At 52.7% G+C, this 20,609-nt stretch overlaps 7 protein-coding genes across 7 annotated transcripts; 3 read left to right on the top strand and 4 right to left on the bottom strand.

The window, feature by feature from the left end:
• Nucleotides 1-122: 122 nt before the first annotated feature.
• Nucleotides 123-4,123, top strand: N7458_009031 (uncharacterized protein; the record flags this gene model as incomplete). Its single annotated transcript, XM_056912413.1, has 9 exons — nt 123-199; nt 260-1,663; nt 1,720-1,950; nt 2,010-2,178; nt 2,237-2,245; nt 2,293-2,922; nt 2,989-3,485; nt 3,540-3,643; nt 3,711-4,123. The coding sequence occupies 9 exons, from the start codon at nt 123-125 to the stop codon at nt 4,121-4,123; spliced, it is 3,534 nt and encodes a 1,177-aa protein (XP_056761262.1).
• A 207-nt stretch (nt 4,124-4,330) lies between these two features.
• Nucleotides 4,331-4,924, bottom strand: N7458_009030 (GFA family protein; the record flags this gene model as incomplete). The annotated part of the gene is made up of 1 exon (XM_056912412.1): nt 4,331-4,924. One exon carries the CDS (start codon nt 4,922-4,924, stop codon nt 4,331-4,333), a length of 594 nt encoding a protein of 197 aa, XP_056761261.1.
• A 768-nt stretch (nt 4,925-5,692) lies between these two features.
• N7458_009029 (Histidine protein kinase NIK1) lies at nt 5,693-8,830 on the bottom strand (the record flags this gene model as incomplete). Its single annotated transcript, XM_056912411.1, has 1 exon — nt 5,693-8,830. One exon carries the CDS (start codon nt 8,828-8,830, stop codon nt 5,693-5,695), a length of 3,138 nt encoding a protein of 1,045 aa, XP_056761260.1.
• Nucleotides 8,831-10,315: 1,485 nt separating this feature from the next.
• On the bottom strand, nt 10,316-12,296 carry hsp60 (chaperone ATPase HSP60; the record flags this gene model as incomplete). Its single annotated transcript, XM_056912410.1, is given in 4 exon segments — nt 10,316-11,430; nt 11,445-11,828; nt 11,930-12,071; nt 12,189-12,296. 4 exon segments carry the CDS (start codon nt 12,294-12,296, stop codon nt 10,316-10,318), a joined length of 1,749 nt encoding a protein of 582 aa, XP_056761259.1.
• A 1,216-nt stretch (nt 12,297-13,512) lies between these two features.
• On the bottom strand, nt 13,513-14,959 carry N7458_009027 (uncharacterized protein; the record flags this gene model as incomplete). The annotated part of the gene is made up of 3 exons (XM_056912409.1): nt 13,513-14,592; nt 14,639-14,694; nt 14,866-14,959. 3 exons carry the CDS (start codon nt 14,957-14,959, stop codon nt 13,513-13,515), a joined length of 1,230 nt encoding a protein of 409 aa, XP_056761258.1.
• Nucleotides 14,960-16,444: 1,485 nt separating this feature from the next.
• N7458_009026 (ATP synthase subunit epsilon family protein) lies at nt 16,445-16,786 on the top strand (the record flags this gene model as incomplete). Its single annotated transcript, XM_056912408.1, has 3 exons — nt 16,445-16,476; nt 16,529-16,643; nt 16,712-16,786. The coding sequence occupies 3 exons, from the start codon at nt 16,445-16,447 to the stop codon at nt 16,784-16,786; spliced, it is 222 nt and encodes a 73-aa protein (XP_056761257.1).
• A 491-nt stretch (nt 16,787-17,277) lies between these two features.
• Nucleotides 17,278-19,985, top strand: N7458_009025 (N-alpha-acetyltransferase 35, NatC auxiliary subunit; the record flags this gene model as incomplete). The annotated part of the gene is made up of 7 exons (XM_056912407.1): nt 17,278-17,505; nt 17,583-17,723; nt 17,774-17,995; nt 18,063-18,518; nt 18,577-18,834; nt 18,891-18,989; nt 19,050-19,985. Coding segments are annotated over 7 exons (2,340 nt in total), but the record flags the coding sequence as incomplete, so codon positions are not given.
• Between the last annotated feature and the right edge of the window lie 624 nt (nt 19,986-20,609).

The following is a 20,609-nucleotide window of genomic DNA, read 5'->3' as shown; positions in this document are numbered from 1 at the left end:
TTGAGGCTGAAATCGCCCCCTCCTCATGATCTATTTCAAGATGGCGTCTGTCCAGGTCATCCCATGTTCTTCCTGCAAGGGACCCTCTTGAATGCACCCCATTCAAGCATCTCGAGCCCACGATGCCTCCATCTACAGTAGGGCCGACTCGCTCGGCATGGTTCGAGTGTATCCAGCTTGCGGAGCAGACGAACGTAGAGTCTGTGCGCCCTTTTTCTCCCCAATACGAACTGACAGACTGACATTCTTCCGACCATAGTATTGTTGCGATCCCGCCCATCGGGGCCCATCACCAGAAATCCTGGACAGCTCAGGGGTCGAAATCACCATGGCTAGGGACGGATCTGCTAAAACGTATGCCACGCGCTCGGGTGCTGCTATACAGCCATGGCCAGCTGCGCGAGCGTGACAAGATCGATATCCTCGGCCAACGGCTGTTGAACCGCCTGCTCGAGCAGCGCAAACATGACAGCAGTCGGCGGCCAATATTCTTCCTATGCCACAGCACAGGCGGGTTAGTAGCCAAGGCATGCCTCGCTCTGGCATCACGGGCCGAGCCGAACCAGGCGATCCTGACGAGTTGCCATGGTATCGCGTTCTTCGCGACTCCTCATCAGGGATCGACGTATCTCTCGGCAGAAGAGTATCAACGAAGTATTCGGCGGCTGCTGTATCTGGAGTATGAAATTCCACTCGCGTTGCGAGAACAGTTCCGCCCTCGACAGGACAGACTGTGGCATCTTTCTAATCAGTTCAAGGCACTCTCTGCTGACATGAAGGTCTGGTCGTTCCTGGAGACGCTTGACTCGACCCTGCATGTGCAAGATTTAGAGTCAAACACTATCATAGAGTTCCATGCGCCGATCACTTCTATTCGATCTGGGTTACTCAGTATCGAGCACGAGAACGAGATTCCCATGGGTACGGATCATGCTGGGACATCGTGTTTTGAGGGACAGGAACCAGCTCTAGAAGCATTTTTGATTGAACTCAATGACTCTGTGAATGTGGCTGTTGAGCTTTCCAAGCGCATGGATCATCCGCTACAGGTGGAGCAGAGGGTTATGGTCCAAGTCAATGGGTTCTTCGAAGACACAGCCCTAGGTGTGAGCGATGAGACCCCACTGAAGTTGTGGTCCACGCAGGTCTCATTGGAGAAATACTTGGCTCATGGGCCATCAGCTTGTCTGCGGGAGCGTTTGGAGCGGATTCAGCCTGGGACACTGGATGATTCCTCGTTGAGTAGTTACGGTAGCCGCTTTCCATCCCCCAAGGTAGTCCAGGGGCCTGAAGACCATGAACATGAAGATTCTATTGATGGTGATCTTACTGATGATGACAATAATGACCATAACGATCACGACGTCCATAACAACCATGAAGCTGTGCGCGAGAGCGACGACCGACCCTCGAGGCCGACGTTAAAACACGGCCAAAGCTATCAAACCCACATAGACCCAACACTCCATTCTCCAACCATCCACATCACCAAGGCCGCCACAGATGGATACTTTGACAGACCCTCAAGTGAAAGCCCTCCACCTCCCTTGGAACGACGAGCGAAGGAAACCATCGCACATGCATTAGGAATAGGCCACGTCAGATCCCACAAACGAAATATATCGGATGACAGTTCCCACGCGAGTAGCTCTCGGCCTAACTCGTATGGACCTCTCCCCAATTGGATACGTCGACGAATCCACTGACTAGAAATTGTAGAAGCTCGGCATCCCCCTCGCGACAGGCCGATTTCTTGACAATCCCTGCATCGACGCGAGATCGTATCAACCAGAATGCCGAAGGGGCGGATATACCTCGCTCACTACCGCGTTTTGACAGACCTGATCCGGGCACCGAGAAGCTAGTATGGATACATGTTCCCTACACACATACTGGATGGGTGTCACAGGTCATTCGGCGAGCATGCCAGGATCGCCAGGAACCGACATTGTATGTCATATTATGGACCTGAAGGCACAATCCTTGTACTGACATGTTGGGAAACTTAGTGTACGAAAATTTATCAATGATGAAAACTGGTACCTGAACCTCAATCGAGCACGACATAAGGAACCACATGCCCGGTTTGTCCGGCCAAAATGCATTCACTCCAGGCAGATGGACGTATCCCACGGGGCCAAGGAAGGGGATGCAGAAGATCCTCAGTTGGCTCTATATGTAAGTACATTACCTCCCATCTTCAATGAATCATAAGAACTGACTAGATATACTGCAGACACCATATGTAAGAACGACACCTCATTCTCTTCTACTATGACTAACATTTACCAGCTTCATTGGGACACATACCGAAACCTGATACAACGCCGCAAGGTCATCGAAGACCGACTTCACCAAGGGCGATCGAGACCCGTGCCATCTCGCATCGACAGATCAAGCCTCGAGGCGCAACTCATATGGCAATATATGGGCTGTGAGCCTCCTATCCACTTCCGGCGCACTCTCGACCAATTTGGGTACCCCAATCTACGCTCGACGGTAGCTCGCGATGACGATCAAATGCTCTGGAAGCGCACTCGCAAGCCAGCCCGAATCGATGATCAACTCCGAGAGTACCTGGAAGCGACCAACGATGATCCAGAAGGCACCGAGCCTACCGAGTTTATGGATGGTAATGTACTGATGGTCGACCAGCTCTGGCTTTGGATCGTCGACCGAAAGACTATTGTCACGTTTTTCCCTAATCAAGAAGCGACCACCTCCGAGGGAAAGCTGTTGGAACAAACCAATTTGCACAGCAGTATTTATAATGAGTTGAATGGAGATCTGGCGCGTCGGTTTGAAACCGCTGGTGACTTGGCAGCTCTGATCATGTTACACGCTACAACTGTCCTTCTGGACAGGACTCTCCATCGCGACTTGCAGGTTCTAAGAATCTTCGAAGAGTCGATCAGTATCCTGGTACGTCTTACTCCTCGTGCCACAACATCGGACTTGCTGCAAGAGTCCTAATCAAGATTTACATAGACCGAATCTGTAACCAAATCCTTCAAACGCTTCCGCAATCGAGGATTCTTCAGTCGTCCAGCAGACTTCGATCGCACCACAGAAGGAAAAAATATGACCGCTGCAGAGCTTGACGCGAGAGATCGGCAAACAGCTCGTCGCAACCGTGACGACCTCTCCGTGCTTCTCGAGCTACGCGATATCGAAGATGAGCTCTCAACGATTCTGAAATTACTCGATCAGCAAGACACTGTCATCAAGAGCATGATGAAGTACTTCGATCCAAGTGGTTGTGGTATTGTCTTCCTCGATGCGGCGCAGATGCGAATCGACGAGTATCGGACACAGATTGGCGAGATGAAGGAGAACAGTCACCTTGCACAGAAAGCGGTCGAGACTCTGCTTGACCTGAAGCAGAAGCAGGCAAATGTTGACGAGGCGAAGATGGCGAGGTGGCAGGCTGAGGAGACGCAGAATCAGTCTCGGTCGCTGATGGTTTTCACCATCTTCACAGTCATGTAAGGAGCTCCCTGAACTTACCATTCAACCACATGTCAAACTCATAAATTCAGCTTCCTCCCATTGTCCTTCTTCACGTCCCTTTTTGGCATCAATGCCCGTGAATGGAGTGGAACGCCCGAAAATCTCTCTTTGGCCCAGATGTTTGAGATTGGAGGTATGCTACCACAAGACCCGATCTCCTCCCATTTATATGGTTCCACTGCTAACGACTCCATGTTTAGCACCGGCTTCCTTCGCAATCATTGGCATCGCCCTGCTAATGGCATTCAGCGGGAGCCTCCGCCAAACAGTCACAGAATCACACAAGATCGGGCGTGGTCTGTTGAGAGAGTTCGTCACTACCCCCATAAAAATGTTTCTGCACTGGGATTCCTTCAGAAGTAAGATCCCTTCCGTGGTTCCAGCTGAAGACTCGGCGATGCGCAAGCGGTTCGACCAGTATCTTGGGTACAGCCATAATCGTACACAATTCGAGGAGGACTTTTGGCAACGTCGGCAAGTGGAAAGGAGTCCGCTGGAAGAGCTCGAGAGGAGGAAAAGAAAGCGAGTAAAGTCGATGTCGAAGGCGAATGGATGGGGAGAGGCCTTGGCGGAGAAAGTGCGACGGGTTAGTGAGGGCGGGCTCAATGTGTGATTTAAGCTTAATTAAAGTTGGAAGATGCCCCGTGGGAAGAGGATGCCCTGTGGGAACCAGAGGACCCTTTCCCGTGAGGACGTGGAAGTTCACTTCCAAGTCGCCGCTGACAAGGAGTCAGGGTGTGTACTGAGAGAGATTTGCGCTGGGGATTTGTTAGATTAGACAAATAAATATAATCACAATCCACCAGAGATTCACAGAGTATCATTCCATCTCATCGATCTTCATAAGTTCCTCCCATCGATCCAAACTCTCCTGACTCCATATCTCCCCCATATTAGGATAAAAAGCATCGAACGCCGGAATCGACTCGTCCAATCTAAAAAAGCCCCTCCTGCTCTGCGTGTATATGTGCACATCAGGCCGGACTTTCCACGCTTCATCCAGCGTTCCAACTCGAATAAAGCGAGCTCGAGAACCCGCAGCCCAATAGTGCGACCACACAGCGACTCGACAAGCCGGACATCTGACAATACGTTGGCCTCTTCCCGATTCCGACGGTGTGTTGATAGTCTCCAGTTCCACGGAACCCTCGAGCTGGCTGGACAAAGGCGGACCGGCGGACTTTACGGCTTGAGTGCTGGATGCAGGGACAGACGGTGGTGCTGATGGGAGACGGGTGACAAGACTGGACTCGATAACGGCATTGATGGCGAATGCAGTCCCGGTTTCACGTTGACAGGAAGTGCAATGGCAGCAGTGGACGACGATTGGGCGTGCCTTGAGGCGATACCGCACATGCCCGCAGGCACAACCGCCGTCGAGCGGGAAAATGGAGGCCGAGTTTGAATGGTCCATGTTGCAAGAACCGGGCAGTGGATTTTGCAGATTTCCTTCGATGCTCCGGTTGGTTCTTTATATTGTTTGTCGAGTGGATTAGCTAGGCAGCAACAGCTTTCTGTGGTTTCTCTGGATAGCCTTTTCGTGTTCAGCCCGCCCATTATCGTCATTAACCCCACATTTCCGCCGGAATACGAGTGTCTATTAACTCCCATTTGATATGATGTATATGGTTTAAAGGAAATGATTCATTCGCTCGTATTGATACCGTGTATGAAACCAATGCGGTCCTATAACTTCTTGGCTCGCGGGAAATAGATAGTACTTCTCCTAGTCGGAGGACAAAGACCCAGATCCTACGAACAGAGTTCAAATTCTAAACGCCTCTGCGCCAGTGCGAATAAGTAAGTACATGCATGTGGGGTAATTCTGTAGAGAATTTACCGGGAAAGACGACGTGAACATTGAAAGGTTGGTATGATTCCGCACTGGGACCACCTTAATGACTAGCATGTTCATTACTTCGTGGTCTCAAGCCTCGGTCCCAGGTAAAGATAAAACGTGCATTGCGCAAAGAAAAGACAGACCACTATCAGCAGCAATCATTCCACGGATTGATGGAATGGATCGTCGTTTGGAATGTCCGATGCGTTTGCAATTCATCCAAGAGGTAGATGTCGGGATAGAGCTACTTGGTGGTGTAGGATAGACCACCCACTATCAGTTCTCCGGAGTGGCAGCATCAAAAGCCGCTGTCGAATTGTACCATAAAGCCCGGACACAATCTCAACTCTCCACAGCAGAGACCAGGTTCATGGACGCGCACTTCAGAATAGTCTGCATCATCATGTTCGAGTTCAGCGGTTTGGAGAGATACTCGTCCATGCCCGCTTGGATGCATTTATCTCGATCACCGAGCATGGCATGCGCAGTGAGTGCCACGATAGGCGTGCGCGGCAGACTGTTCAATTTCTCGTGTTGTCTGATCTTGACCGTTGCTTCGAAACCGCCCATGACCGGCATGGACACGTCCATCAGAATCACGTCGTAACGGTGTTGCTGCGCCTCTTTGACGGCTTGCAAGCCGTTCTCGACGACGGTGACGTTGTGGTTGCATTTTTGAAGGATACGTACGGCGACCTTTTGGTTCACGTCGTTATCTTCCGCTAGCAAAATTGCAAGAGACCGGGTGATCCCTTCGGATATGCGGTTCCTGCGGTTGCCGAGGGCTGGGAGGATACCACTCCAGAAGTCGATGGGTCGACAGGGTATTGTGATGTAGGATGATACGCCGAGTTCACCGGCGGACTTGAGGAGGAGAGCCACGACAGGTGCCACGATAACCAGAGGGTTGAGAGAAAGGTTCGGGTCGGCACGTAGCTTGGCCGCTGTCTCTAGACTCGGGGCCAGCATAGCGTCGAACGAGCCACACAGATCCTTTCGTACCTGGTCAGGAACGAGGTCGCTGTCACGAACGACTACGGGCTCGAGACCAAAGTCTCGGAGCATTGTGGACACGGAACAGCCTTCCGAGTCTCCATTACCGACAAGTAAAACTCGGCGGCCCCGGTATGGTGCCAGCTGCTCCGAGAAACCAGCTGGAGGCTCTGCCAGCTTGGCTCGAGAGGTAAAAGAGAACTTGCTTCCCTCGCCCACACGTGATGTAACCCAGATATCACCGCCCATGAGAGAGACAAGCCGCTTAGAAATGGCCAGTCCGAGACCTGTGCCACCGAAACGCCGAGTCATCGATCCGTCTGCTTGCTGGAACTTGTCGAAGATCAGACCAAGCTTGCTCGCCTCAATACCGATGCCAGGATCGGTGACCGAGAACTCAAACATCGTCTCATCCTCTTGGCAGTCGCTGTTCTCAGCACGTCTGATGGTGACCCGGATTTCACCGTGATCGGTAAACTTGATGGCGTTGCCGACCAGATTGAGCATCACCTGGCGCAAGCGATATGCGTCGCCTATCAGGAAATCTGGCACATTGCCATCAACAGTGTAGGACAATGTCAACGCCTTCTCGTTCGTCTCCACTGCCAGTGCTTTCAAGACGCCAAATACCGTAGATCCCAGGCTGAAGGGCATCTTCTCGATCATCATGTGATTAGCCTCGATCTTGGAGATGTCGAGGATGTCGTCGATGATCGTCAAAAGGCTGATGGCAAGGTTATGCACCATGTTGAGCGTCTCCCGAACGGGGGCAGCAAGCTCGTCTGTATCTAGTGCTAGACTCGAAAGCCCAATAATTCCATTCATCGGAGTTCGAATTTCGTGACTGAAGAGTTTGTCCATGTTAGCTGATTCCCTCCCAAGGTTACAAGCTGTAGGATGTTTCAAATACCTCATATTTGCAAGGAATTCCGACTTGCTGCGGTTCGCCAGCTCTGCAGCTTCACGAGCTGCCGTGTTACGCTGAATGCTATCGCGCAGACTCCAAATCATCTTGTTGATCTTCTGCTTGAGATCATCCATCTCGCCCGATGCCGACACGGTGATCAGCTTCGTAAAGTCACCACTCATCGCAGCCTCCGTGATCTCGCCAAAGGCTCGCACCTGCGAGGTAAGATTGTCGGCCATGATATTGACGTCTTCACTAATCGACCGCCAAATACCGTACGACCCGTCCAGCTTCGCCTGTCCACCAAGTTTGCCTCTCACACCCACATCCCTCGCCACGATCTTGACCTCTCGGGCAAATTGGCTGAGACCATCCACCATGCGGTTAATTGTTTCTTTCAGAGTCAAGATTTCACCCTGAGCGTGGACCTCAATCTTCGTGCTCAGATCGCCTCGAGCGATGGCCTGTGTCACGTTTGAAATCTGTCGCACTTGTTGTGTGAGGTTCTGGGCCATTGTGTTCACGTTGTCGGTGAGGTCGCGCCAACGACCCTCGACGTTCTCGACCTGGGCTTGTCCACCCAGCGTGCCGTCCGTGCCGACTTCCCGAGCCACACGGCTCACCTCGAAGGCGAACTGGTTGAGTCGGTCGACCATTGCATTGATCGTAAGTTTTAGATCCAGGATCTCGCCCTTTACGTCGGCTGTCACCTTCATAGTAAGATCACCACGCGCCACCGCGGTCGTGACCTTGGCGATCTCACGGACTTGTTGGGTGAGATTCGACGCCATACGATTCACGTTGTCGGTCAGATTCTTCCAGGTACCCTCAACACCATGGACCACAGCCTGGCCACCGAGAGTTCCATCTGAACCGACTTCACGCGCGACTCGGCTCACCTCGAACGCAAACTCGCGGAGCTGATCCACCATGGAGTTGATAATGTTCTTAAGCAACAGGATTTCTCCTTTACAATCTGCTTGCACTTTTCGAGTCAAATCGCCCTTGGCCACTGCCGTAGTCACGGTTGTAATATCACGAACTTGGGTAGTTAGGTTGTTGGCCATGGCGTTCACATTGACCGTCAGTTCTTGCCAAATTCCCTGAATGCCCTCGATGTTGGCTTGGCCACCCAGAACACCCTCGGTGCCCACCTCGCGCGCGACCTTGGTCACTTCCTGACTGAAGATTTGCAATTGATCCATCATGGTGTTGATAGTCTGCTTGAATGTCGCAATGTCCGGAGACATCTCCAGCGGATGAAGCCGTGCGCGCTGGGACAAGTCGCCATGGGCAACTTGGGTGATAATCTCACCGATCTCGCGCAGTTCCTTCTGGAAGGCTTCATTGATATGCGTGTGTTTGCGGAGCTCCTTGCGAAGAGCGGAACATTCATGTTCGACGTCTGCGATCGCGGAGTGGGACTCGCGGCGGTAGATCAGTTCTTCGACAATGAGGGAGATGAAATCCCGCGGGACCGAGATGTCGGGGCTGTTCTGGTGCTGTAGCGCAGCGCGGGCCTGGAGGAGGTCGGCATCGCTAACCAGGGCGGGTCGCGGTGAATCCACCAGCGTAGCCATTTGTGGATTTTGGGGACAATCAGAGAGCTGACTGACTGGGGCGGGGCTGGCTGGGAATAGTAGGACTAGGTCTGTGTTTTAAAGTCGTCTTCCTCGCGCCTAGTTGAGGTTCCTTGTATCACACTGGAGGTAGGATTGTGTCAGCTGGGGCCCGGTTGAGCGTATTCAAGGCACGCGGCATTATTCAGAATGGAGGGCAGCTCACCAGGTGCAGCAGCACGGAGATTGAATAAGCGCAGTGGTGTATACATCCCCCAGGCTCAGTGCCGCAAAGGATCCCCACGATCGAGTGACAAGATTGACAAGAAAAGGAAATCAGAGAGCAGGCGTGGAGAAGTGGCCAGTGAGTTTCACTACACTTGGAACGGAGGGGGGGGGTGTGGCAAGAAAGGTCTGGGGGTGACTTGACAGCCGGGGGGGTTTGGGGTTTCTGGGGACCGCAGAAAAGGCAAGGTGGCCGAGGATGCGAGGTCAATCGAGGCACTAGAGATGGCCCTCGAATAACAATGCAGAATTGGCATTGCAAGTATTCGAGAGACAGTCTAGACCCTCACGTCCCAGGCCGCGGGTCAGCGTAAACCGCGGTCGATTAGCCGACGACCACAGCCAATGGGGCTGGCAGGTGACCCATCACAAAATGCCAGTCAGCTGGACGGGCTTCCAGTGGCCCGTGGATCTGGAGATCGGGACTGGTCTGGAATGAGAACCCTTCAGTACTTTGCAGTGCCGACTGCCTAAGCTGCCCGCTGAAGATGCCCCCCGTGAAGCTGTTAACTGTGAACTGTGAACTGTTTACTGTTTTTATGGGTTTCTATGCATTCCACGTGCCGATCACTCGCGGGCGGGTCGATCGTTGGTCCACCGCCCGATTTCAACGTTGCTTGGCCACCAAAACCTGCTTCTCCTTTTTACGTACAGTACTTCATATCAATAGCTTCGTGGTTTAATCCCATACAGAGTCACAATGTTAGATCTCGGCATTCTTCCGGTTTACAGAATACTGTACCCCAATTGGGGGTCAACTCCAGTTCTCTTAGGCATCGACGACATATTTAGTATTTGCTGATCCCAGCCAAGATTGGGTCTGTGCGGTCTATAGATCTTACAGGGCAAACAGTGTCGAGCATCATCAAATAATGCATTAGAACCACGTGTAAATGGAGAGAGAGAGAGAGAGAGATACATATGATACAGGATTTGCGCCGGAATCTTTTTTTGGAGAGCCCCAGGGGAAGAGTGGAGAGAGGAGGAGTAGGAGGCACAACGGAGAAATACAGGTATAAAGGGAAAAAAAAAAAAAAAAAAAAAGGAGATCGGTGGTAAGACAAGGGTAAATAAAGACAACACCAAGGGGCATTACAAAAGATCCAGAGCCGCAAGAGCACCGCGCGACCATGCAAAAGGGATGCAGCGGGGGAGGGTAATCATTTCACACAAAAAGAAGGCGGAGGGGAACAAGGGACCGGGGGTGGAAGGAGGATGCGTTTAGAACATGCCGCCGCCCATACCGCCCATACCACCCATACCACCCATGCCGCCGGGGGCAGCGGGGCCCTTCTCCTCGGCAGCCTCGACAATGGCCACCTCGGTGGTGCCCAGCAGGGAGGCAACACCGCTGGCGTCAAGCAGAGCAGTGCGGACAACCTTCAGGGGGTCAACGATACCGCTGGCGATCATGTCGGTGTACTCGCCCTTGGAGGCGTCGAAGCCGCGGTTGAAGTCCTTGGCGAACTCATCGGTCAACTTGCCGACGATGACGCTGCCCTCCAGACCGGCGTTCTCGACAATGGTGCGAGCAGGGCGGGTGATGGCGCTCTTGATGATGCTGACACCGAGCTGCTGGTCAAAGTTGGCGGGCTTGACGCCATCCAGGCCGTTGGCCGAGGCCTTGAGCAGGGCAGTACCACCACCGGGCAGGATACCCTCCTCAACGGCAGCGCGGGTGGCGTTCAGGGCATCGACGACACGGTCCTTCTTCTCGCCGACCTCAACCTCGGAGGCACCGCCAACCTTGATGACGGCAACACCGCCCGAGAGCTTGGCCAGACGCTCCTGGAGCTTCTCCTTCTCGTATTCAGAGGTGGTGGGGTCGTTCATGACACCACGGATCTGCTCGCAGCGCTGGGAGATGTTGTCCTTGCTGCCCTCGCCGTTCAGGATGATGGTGTCCTCCTTGGTGATGGTGATGGAACCGGTGGAGCCGAGCATGTCGGGGGTGAGCTTCTCGAGCTTGATGTCGAGCTCATCAGTGAAGACGGTACCGTTGGTGAGGACAGCCAGGTCACCAAGGATGCTCTTGCGGTTGTCGCCGAAGCCGGGGGCCTTGACGGCAGCGACCTGGAGCTGGCCACGGAGCTTGTTCAGGATGCAGACGGCGAGAGCCTCACCCTCAATGTCCTCGGCAATGATGACCAGGGGGCGGCGGAGAGTGGTGGAGGCCTCCAGGGCGGGGATGATGTCCTGGACCGCGGAGATCTTCTTCTCGGACAGCAGGATCAGGGGCTTCTCGAACTCGACCTTCTGGGACTTGGGGTCGGTGATGAAGTAGGGGAGGTGTAACCACGGTCGAAGCGCATACCCTCGGTGACCTCGAGCTCGTCCTCCAAGGTCTTACCCTCCTTGACGGTGATGACACCCTCCTTACCAACGCGCTCCATGGCGTTGGAGATGAGCTTGCCGACGTGGGTGTCGCCGTTGGCGGAGATAGTAGCGACCTGAGCGATCTCCTCACCGGTGGTGATGTCACGCTTGTTAGCCTGGAGGTAGTCGACGACGGCTTCGACGGCGGCCTGGATACCGCGGCGGAGATCCATGGGGTTGCAGCCAGCGGCAACGTTCTTCACGGTCTCGGAGAAGATGGCACGGCCGAGAACGGTGGCAGTGGTGGTACCGTCACCAGCGAGCTCGTTGGTCTTGGAGGAAACATCCTGGAGGAGGCGGGCACCGAGGTTCTCGAACTTGTCCTGCAGAGTGATAGCCTTGGCGACAGTAACACCGTCTGTTGTGTTGAAACATGCAACGTTAGCAATTGTTTTGTTCTTCAATCGCCGCGAAAGGCCGAGCCAGGTTCGGGATTGCGCCGAAGAGACGACAACTTACCCTTGGTGATCTTGGGGGAACCGTAGGGAGACTCGATGAGGACATTGCGACCCTTGGGGCCGAGAGTAGAAGTAACAGCCTTGGCGAGAGTGTCAACACCCTTGAGGATGCTGGCACGAGCTTCAACACCGAACTTGAGCTCCTACTTTGCGGTCAGCCAGGGTTAAACACGGAGAGCTTCGGAATCGACGGAATTCGCAGCCGAGAGTCATCGGGGAGTCCATCCGAAGGGCAACTGCAATGGCACTGTAGTACGCACCTTGTGGGCAAAACGCTGCTGCTGGAGGTTCAGGGGAGAGCGGGCGAAAGGGGCACGCTTGGAAGCGGCCGAGAGGACCGAAGTCCGGGTGGACAGGGCGCGCTGCATTGCTCAGGAAACAGGAGAACGAAAAAGAGACGAGAAGGGATTAAGAGAGAAATATAGAAGAAAACCCAGCCGGAATTGATGCGGGTGAGGAGGTGAGGAGGGGGGTGAGATGAAATGGAGATGTAAGGGAAGGGAGGGAAGCTGGGGAAGATGAAGCCAAAGTCTCGAAAATTTTCCAGGCCTTTCTTCATTCTTCCCCATCCCCAGACTTGGGCGGCAGAAACAGCTAGAAGGTCACGTGGCCTGGCCATTCCCGAGGTTTCGGGTGACCGGCTATATACCTCCGGATGGCCATCGAGACCGGGATCCCGTGGAGTCTAAGAATTGCGATTGAAGGATCATATTGGTCACTTCCAGCTTTTGAACTGGAGTATAGATTGTTGTCTATAACCTCATTGACTCGTTACTATAGCCACCTACAAATCAGTCGAGTTGACCTAATCATTTGGACGGGAAAACATCGGCCGTGCGCTTGCCCGCGGATATATATCGTGAAAATGCCATGGGTTATCCAGGAAAACTGGGTAATTATCTCGTATTAGCCGCATCCTGGATTGATGATATCTACCTAATCATACAGTATTCAACATAAAAACAAGGAAGTACCTATGATACCTACCAGTCAATCTGTGCATGAAGAAATCCAAAGACGAGTTAACGGCGAGGCGATGTGAACAAGATTCGAGATGAACGCAGCAGTTCAAGGAGAAGACGCGGAGTTGAGAACAAAGAAACGCATACCTAAATGGATCAATCTTGACATCCAGTATATACATTGCAGTCGAATCACCATGCACTTCTGCTAATCTTCCAGCACGTTCATCTAACTCGCTCTTGAAGATGAATTTTAAGGACATGTTCATTTGAACGAAGCTAACTACCTAAATCAGATCTCCCTGAGTATGTGATGTCTTCCTGTCTGACAGAAAATGGTATTTGCAAGCCAGATGAGCAGCCCTTCCACCAAGTCCATCTGACGTGAAAACAACGCCAAAATCAACGAGGATCCAGCGCCCGTTAAGCGAGCTGGAAACTCTCTCACCCTTATTCACGACCGAAAACAAAAGAAACCATGTCCATCATTGAAGCTTTCTCATCCCCATGCTTCATCTCTCTCGAAGAACAAAAATGAAAACCGCTGCCACCAGTGTCAAAACTTCTCAGAACCATGATGGGCTGCACGAGAGAATGACGAGTCGCCACTTCACTGCGTGGCTCAATACTCCTCTCCACCCTGGTTCTGACCGTGATTCTCCTTTGCGTCAATATCATCGTCAGGGTCAAAGACATTGGAGTTCAAGAACCAAGAGGCTGGATCCATGGCCTGGGACGGAGACTCGCCAGCAGTTGCCGTGACCGAGGCCCAGCTTGGCACTGGATGACCCGAGACAGCCAAGGTACCACCTCGTCCAGAAGCAAAGGCAGGCGTATGTGGAGACCAGGTGAAGTCGTTAGGAGCAAGGATTCGGTTATTGACGACTGGAGTAGGCATAGGCCAGTACATATGGCCAGGTGCAGTCTGGAACGGGTTCTCGTTGCCTTGACTTGTGGCCATTTGACCGGGGTACCAGGGACCCTGAGGTCCATACATCGAGCCCATGTTGTTGTTCATCATGGCCGGATCATTGGGCGCGTAGCTCTGGTTCCAAGTCCCTGCCTGAGACGAAGGTGGTGGAGTGTTGTCGGCCACGCTGCGGATCGACTTCAAGGCATCCTGATCACGGCTTCGAAGACTCACGGGAAGCTTGATAACTCGCGATAGACCGGGGGTCGGGCTAGCCTTCTCAAGCTTGATCTTGGCGGCGTATGAGTCGGAATCGAATTCGTCGTCCAAGTCGAGGGCAGCGTCATCGTCGTCGCTTACCTCACTATCGCTATCGCCAAGGTCAGACTCAAGATTGGGTCCGGTGTGTTGAAGGAACGGAGCGCCGCTGCACATCAGAGCATCATCATCGTCATCTTCTTCATCATCATCCTTCAGGCCCAGCTTGGTCTTCTTAGAGATGGAGAATGAAGAGCGTCTGGCGTTATGCTTTTTCTTGTTCTGGATGTACTCTGGATCGGAATCATCCTCTTCCTGGGCGTCCAGGCCATCCGAGGAATCCTCATCCAAAGCATCAGAACGCCCCTTACGCTTGCGCGTATTCTTTCGTCCCGACTTGAGACCTCCTTTGCCACCACTAGCAGCAGCCGCCGCAGTCACAGAACGACGCAAGGGAGGGGGCACACGCTGGCCGGCAGCCTCACGACGGATGCGTAGCTTCGACAGGTGCTGCACAATGGCTCCTTCGGTGAACTTGGGACCCATAAAGCTTAGCAACCTTCTGCCAGGGGACTTTGACCCCGGTCAGGTTGCATGCCGACTGGACAGTGAGCAGCAGCAGGGTGTCAAGATCCTCTATCAATATTGTCAGAACGAGAAGCTCAAAGTTCGACAGAAACCAATGGATGACTTTATGGATCACCCCCACAAATGGGCGGAATCTGACGTGAACACACTTCACTTGTGATAGAAGCTCCGTGATGCATGAATGGGACTTATGCAAGAAAGAAATTGGGTGAGACTTACGATCCCAGCGTACCAACTGACGCTTTTCCTTACGTGGTTTTTTGCCAATGTTTCCTGGCGTGGCCTCCCCTCCACCCTTCCGAGTGGAGGCCATTTTGTGGGTGATGTCTTTGTAGGGCAGTGTTTGCAAACTAGGTATGGTGATCAGCGTTAGTATGTTGTTTCTCAGGTGATGGGTTGCAAGAGGATTTGGAGGTTGTGTGACGGGATGGATAGGAAGGTCTTGAGCTGGCGCGTCGTGCGAGGATGAAAGAAGCAAGATATCAAGGACACGAGATGCAAGATTGAATAAACGGTCAAGATGCCCCTCGAGACTCGCCCCGGATATGAAAGAACTAGCAGAGCCGGAAAGCACAATGAGGCTTCGATATCCCGCCAAGGCCCTGCGACCAGATGTTCGACTGGGAACCGTCACTTGAGGAACCAAGTTGATGGAGAACCCGAAAATGCGCTGGTCCCTCGAACATAAGGCAAAAGGGCAGAGTGAAAGGGTGGCCCGTCTGACGCCTCACCAGTCTCGGACCTTCTCGTTACCGACTAACGAGCTTGTCAAGATCCTTCAACGGCTTTCAACGCAGACGTAGCAAGTAACAGAGGCTCTCAGTGTCTTAATGTAAGATGTGCGAGTAGACAAAGAGAAGGTACTTACCAAAATGCAGGGTCTTTGGTCTTTGGTGCACGAGGGGATAGTAGATGTGGGTGAGAAGTGAGGTTTAGAAAACGGAAATCGAGAGGTGGAAGAAAAGAAAGAGGATGGCGTGGGGCAAACGCGAGGAAGATTGATAGACGTGGAAACACACGCAGCCCCCGAAATTCTGGCTATCACGTTCATAAACAAACAACGTGAAGTTCTCGGCGATGGAAGACTCCAGATTAACAGCTAGAAAGCAATCGAAGACGGCTACCTGGTCCTGCCTTGGGAGCGCTAGTGGGCTTCGCGTGGTCTCTATCGAAAGCGCGAAATAATCTCTACACTAACGATCACCATTCTCATGCTAGAGACATACCTGAGAGACTCACCGAGTCCCACCAAGTGCTGTTACCACATCTGGATAGGCTTTTTGGGCTTTGATATTACGCTCCGTTGGCCATTATTTACCGTGACGGAAAAGGAGAAGTTTGCCGAGTACTGGTGCTCGACCAGCGTGCAAGTCAGGTGAACTTAAAAAGTTCGACACAACTGAGAGTGCCTTTTGATCCACAAGTCATATTCCCCTCTCCCTTAGCTTTGGTGCATTGCACTTCCACCAAAGGCTGATCTCGTTCTGAACATTAGACTCGAGAAGACCGGCAAAATCATCATCGGAACAAAGATGTATACAATATCACAAATATGACTCAAGCTATCAAGACTTCTTTGAACTATAAATCAACTGGGATATGTTGGAAAAATACTGATATGGAATGGCTCTTGTTGCGGGCGATGATGGGAGATGTTGAGCCCACGTGACTTATAGATCGAGACCGCTTTCACGTGACCAAAGTTCCCGATTCTCCGAAGTCGAACGCTTCCAAACTCACCCGAGCCGTTTTCACCCCTTCAATTGAACCACCCATCTCTTCACATCCACTCTTCAAAATGTCTGCCGCCTGGAAAGCCGCTGGCCTCACGTATGTTGTGCCAGATCTCGCCAATTCTTGCCTGTACTGACCGTGGGTATAGCTACAACCGCTACCTGGCCATTGCCGCCCGGACGGTGCGCCGCTCCCTCAAGGAGACTCCCCGTCTCGCCGCTGAGCGCCGCGGCCAGATGGACCTCCGTTTCTCCAAGTGGGAGGTTAGTTGAAACGTCATACCTGTCTGGATTTGATCGATGGAACTGACGGTGGGATTTATGACCAACAGAACGGCAAGCAGGGTGATGTCCGCTCTCTTGCCCAGGCCAACAACGAGGCCCTTGCCCAGAAAGCCGAGAAATAGACGACCAGCGCCCCCTGAGCATGAACGAGTTAGCATGATATAGCCATGCTTCTGGTAGAGTGATGGACCCGGGGCCGTGATCGGACACAAGCGATGATTTAAAACCACCCCGAGGAGACAATTGAACTTTTTGTACATGTGTAGCAATACAAGACCTGTCTTCACAGACAGACAGACTTTCAAAACACCTTCATCTTGCCTGTGTACAACAATGCCGGGATCCCTAGGACCTGTAGTCGAAATTGATCGTAACTTTTGTCTCGAATTTGTACGCCGTCCTTTCTGGTGTTCGGCCGGTACCTGCTGCACGTCAGAGCGCCCCAACTGCCCGTCCAGCCCGAAGCCCTTCTTTTTCCCGCCTACGCCTCCCCCGCCAAAACCCCCTCTTCATATTCGCACCCTCACTCCTCGCCGGTTGATTTCCCTCAAGTTCCACACTCATCCCATGAGAAGAACCGGCAGCGGACTGCAGAGCTTCGAACCTCTGTGCGATGCTGCCGAATAACGAGGTTCGTGTGCCTCCGCCGCGGGCGGTTGCGCAGTCCGCTACGCCACGCGATATCACTGCCGAATTTACAGAGGCCGCATCGAGTAAAGTTGGCCCCATTCCCATGCTCTGTCCTCGTGTTCTAACAGTGCTTTCTCTCACAGAACTACGGACTGGCCAGCTCGTCAAGGATGAATCGTTCACACTGTTTGAGGCGGTGGGCGCATTGGAGGTGCGTCATTGTCGTACCGAGATAAAAGTGGCGCGGGAGAGGACCGATTGCTGATATTCTTGTGGAATTGATGATAGATCATGGATTCTAAGATGGATAGCGGCTACATAGCACCCGGAGAGAACCATGCGCAAGCACTGGAAGACGACTACGACGTGCGACGGGACCTAACACCGGAGGAAGTGGTGGGGTTGATGGACCAGCTGCTCTGCCATGAGGTGGGTATACTGCATACTCCACGGATGGGATACGGTTGACACTGGTACAGATGGCATGGCATATGGGCCACCCTCTTTCCCAGACGCTCTTTACGTCTATCTATATTGACAAGCTATTGTGGCCGGTGCCGAGGACAATGGGGGATGCCCGGTTCGATCGTGTGCCCAGCGAAAACCCTCTGATCGGCCTTGTGCTCCGTGCCTATTGCCTCGCACTGGTCAAAGCATGCGACTTTGTCCACGCCCGTGTGGCCTCCGAATACTTCTACGAGGTGCGTGGGATGCCTATTGGGATACAGACCAATTTTGCTGATGGGGTGTTTTGGGTTGGTGGTACAGGAAGAAGACTTCGTCACGCAACTATACAACCGGAACCTCTTGTCCTCTTTTGACTCTTCTCATTTCTATCGCCTGCTGGATCAGGCGGTCGAATGGGTCGATGACCAGGAGCATATAGACCAAAGACTTCGAGATGCGATTCAGAGCAGACTTCTCCTGCGGCGGGAATTCTTGGCTTCTGTAGATCAGGATCTCGAGATTTTGGATACTAGATCGACGGATAGCTTCGCAACGTGTCTGACCCACTTGAAAACTTTGACTGAAACCGTGTCTTGCGGAAAGGCAGTGCCTGAGGCTTTCAGCCTGAAGCTTCAACGGAAGCTCGCCAGTACCGTGCCACCTCGGCCCATCGTTCACATCAAGCAGGAGGATGCCCTGGCGCACATGAAGCGGCTATGTCAAGATGCGATTGATATGCAACAGATGCTGGACTACCGTGGCCCAAGCAATTTCAAGGTATGGTCATGGAAAAAACAATTGATTGATCACGTTTTGACTTACATTCTGTTGCTAGACCGCCGTGGGGACTTTGCTGTCACGAAAACCCCAGCCGTCAGTTTATATTCGCTCACTGCTGCAGGCCTTGATTGTCAGCGACATGACAATTCTTGGAGCTGTATCAGTCAGGGAGTTCCTCTATGACGATATTGCTGAGCTGGTCTTGCCATCAAGTATTTTGCTTCGAGCGAATACAGACGAGGTGGAGTTACCGTCTGATCCTCGATTCCGAATCGCTCAAATCATGGAAGGCTTCGTGAAACGCTTTGCCCAGGTACGTTCGGCTGCGAGTCAGCTCAGTCTATCGGAGAATTAACTAAGTCCCTATAGCCCTTTGTTGACACTGTACGCTCCACCTGCCTGAACCGTTGTCGTGTCCGACGTACCATCTGCCATACGGTTGTTGACTGGGATAATCTGCAGATGGAGGTATGAGGCACCCCCGCTATATTCTCCGACTACGCATTAGCTGACAATCTTCACTCCCAGGCTGAGGAGCTCGACCTCCAACTTCAAAACCTGAGTGAAGAACCTGCGTTGCAATTCCAGGGCGGAGAGGCTACCTTTTCCTACCCACTCAGTAGCTGGGCCTACCACCAGAAGCTAATCCAGCTTCGCCTGATCCTACAGATGGGATTCGAGCTATCGATATATGCTCCTGAAGAGCTGCCCGGCATCTACTGGTACTTGTCACACATCTGCTCAACCCATCTCAGTCACCTCGATCGCATTCGCACCTTTACCGCGGCAGCTCGAAAGCGCGATCTAGTGAACAACAGTGGCCAGGGAGAAATTTCTGCGCAAAAGTCTCTTGCCTATCACAGGTCTTTCCTCTACCTTGAGAGGTTGACAACCCATATCATTGCCATCGATGCATTTGCGATCGCGCTCCACGCGCTTTATGTACTGCTGGCTCGACACCAGATTCTCCCGTCTGCCTCTGGCTCCGACGCCTACTCCAGCGACAAACTACGCTATGAAATCCGCATGAAGCCTTTTATCCCGATCTCCTTGCCCGAGCTGGTACCGTATGAGGAGTACCATCGTGAGGCTACCTTGGAAGGGGACACGGACGCCACCATCCTGGACCGTGCATCCAAGGCCATCACCAAAGCCCGGAAGGCCTGGGAGGCGACCCTCGCCAATGGTGCCTTTCTCGAGGATATCTCGTCGCCCACAAAAGAGCCTTCGATCGCCATCGAGGAGGATTGGCGCCGTGATATTATGGATACCATGCGGTCCTGTATCGGGGCCAGCATTGCTATTGAGACCATGAAGAAGGCACTCCTCGGTGACTCTCCACCTTCCGAGAAGAATCCAATAAATTTTCAGGTGGTGATCCCCGAGATTGGCTCCAAGACACAGTGGCACGACTGGTGGATCGTGCCGCAGATCTCGGAGAAAAAAGCGGCCAAGACAGCCACCTCGTGAGTCGTGTCTCAGTCTTGAAAAGAAAATAGACTCGGTGCCATGGGACTATGGAAAGATGCACGAATTGCTTTCTCTATCTTTTTCTTTTTCCTCTTGGCATTGCATCGATAGGTAGTTGTATCTAATGGGGCATTTCAGGGTCTGACTTGGGTTGAAGGATTGCTCTCTTCGGCCAAGACGTGAGAAAGCGAGCCGCATAGCGAATGCATTTATTATGATGACTAGTCAGGAATATTGGTACATATCAATGGGACCAAAAAGTGGCCTTGTCTATAGTTTTTGTGGAGATCGAAGTCGGGATCAGGCCAGGAGTAATGTACTTTCTGTCGTTGCTTGTCAGTAGCCAGTTTTAGTTGGGTGGGGGTTCCCTTGTGGATGGATGGATGCCCGCTGCCTCAGGCGATGACCCGTTTTTGGCGCCACGACCCAAGGAACGTGAGCTTCCGATGAAATCATTCACTTTGCATTTGTCTCGCAACGCTTCAATTGAAACCACCCCCCAGTCCCACGTCGCAGTCGAGTCAAAAGTCCAACCTGCTTTAGGGCCCGTCCCGTCAATTTCTGCAAAATTGACTTTGTGATCAGCACCCGCGCGCTGCTGCACACGCCATCCTCGGC

Source organism: Penicillium daleae (assembly GCF_028827525.1).
Source record: "Penicillium daleae strain IBT 16125 chromosome Unknown utg000008l_segment0_segment0, whole genome shotgun sequence".
NCBI classification, from domain to species: Eukaryota; Fungi; Ascomycota; class Eurotiomycetes; order Eurotiales; family Aspergillaceae; genus Penicillium; species Penicillium daleae.
This window is presented reverse-complemented; position numbering and strand designations above follow the sequence as displayed.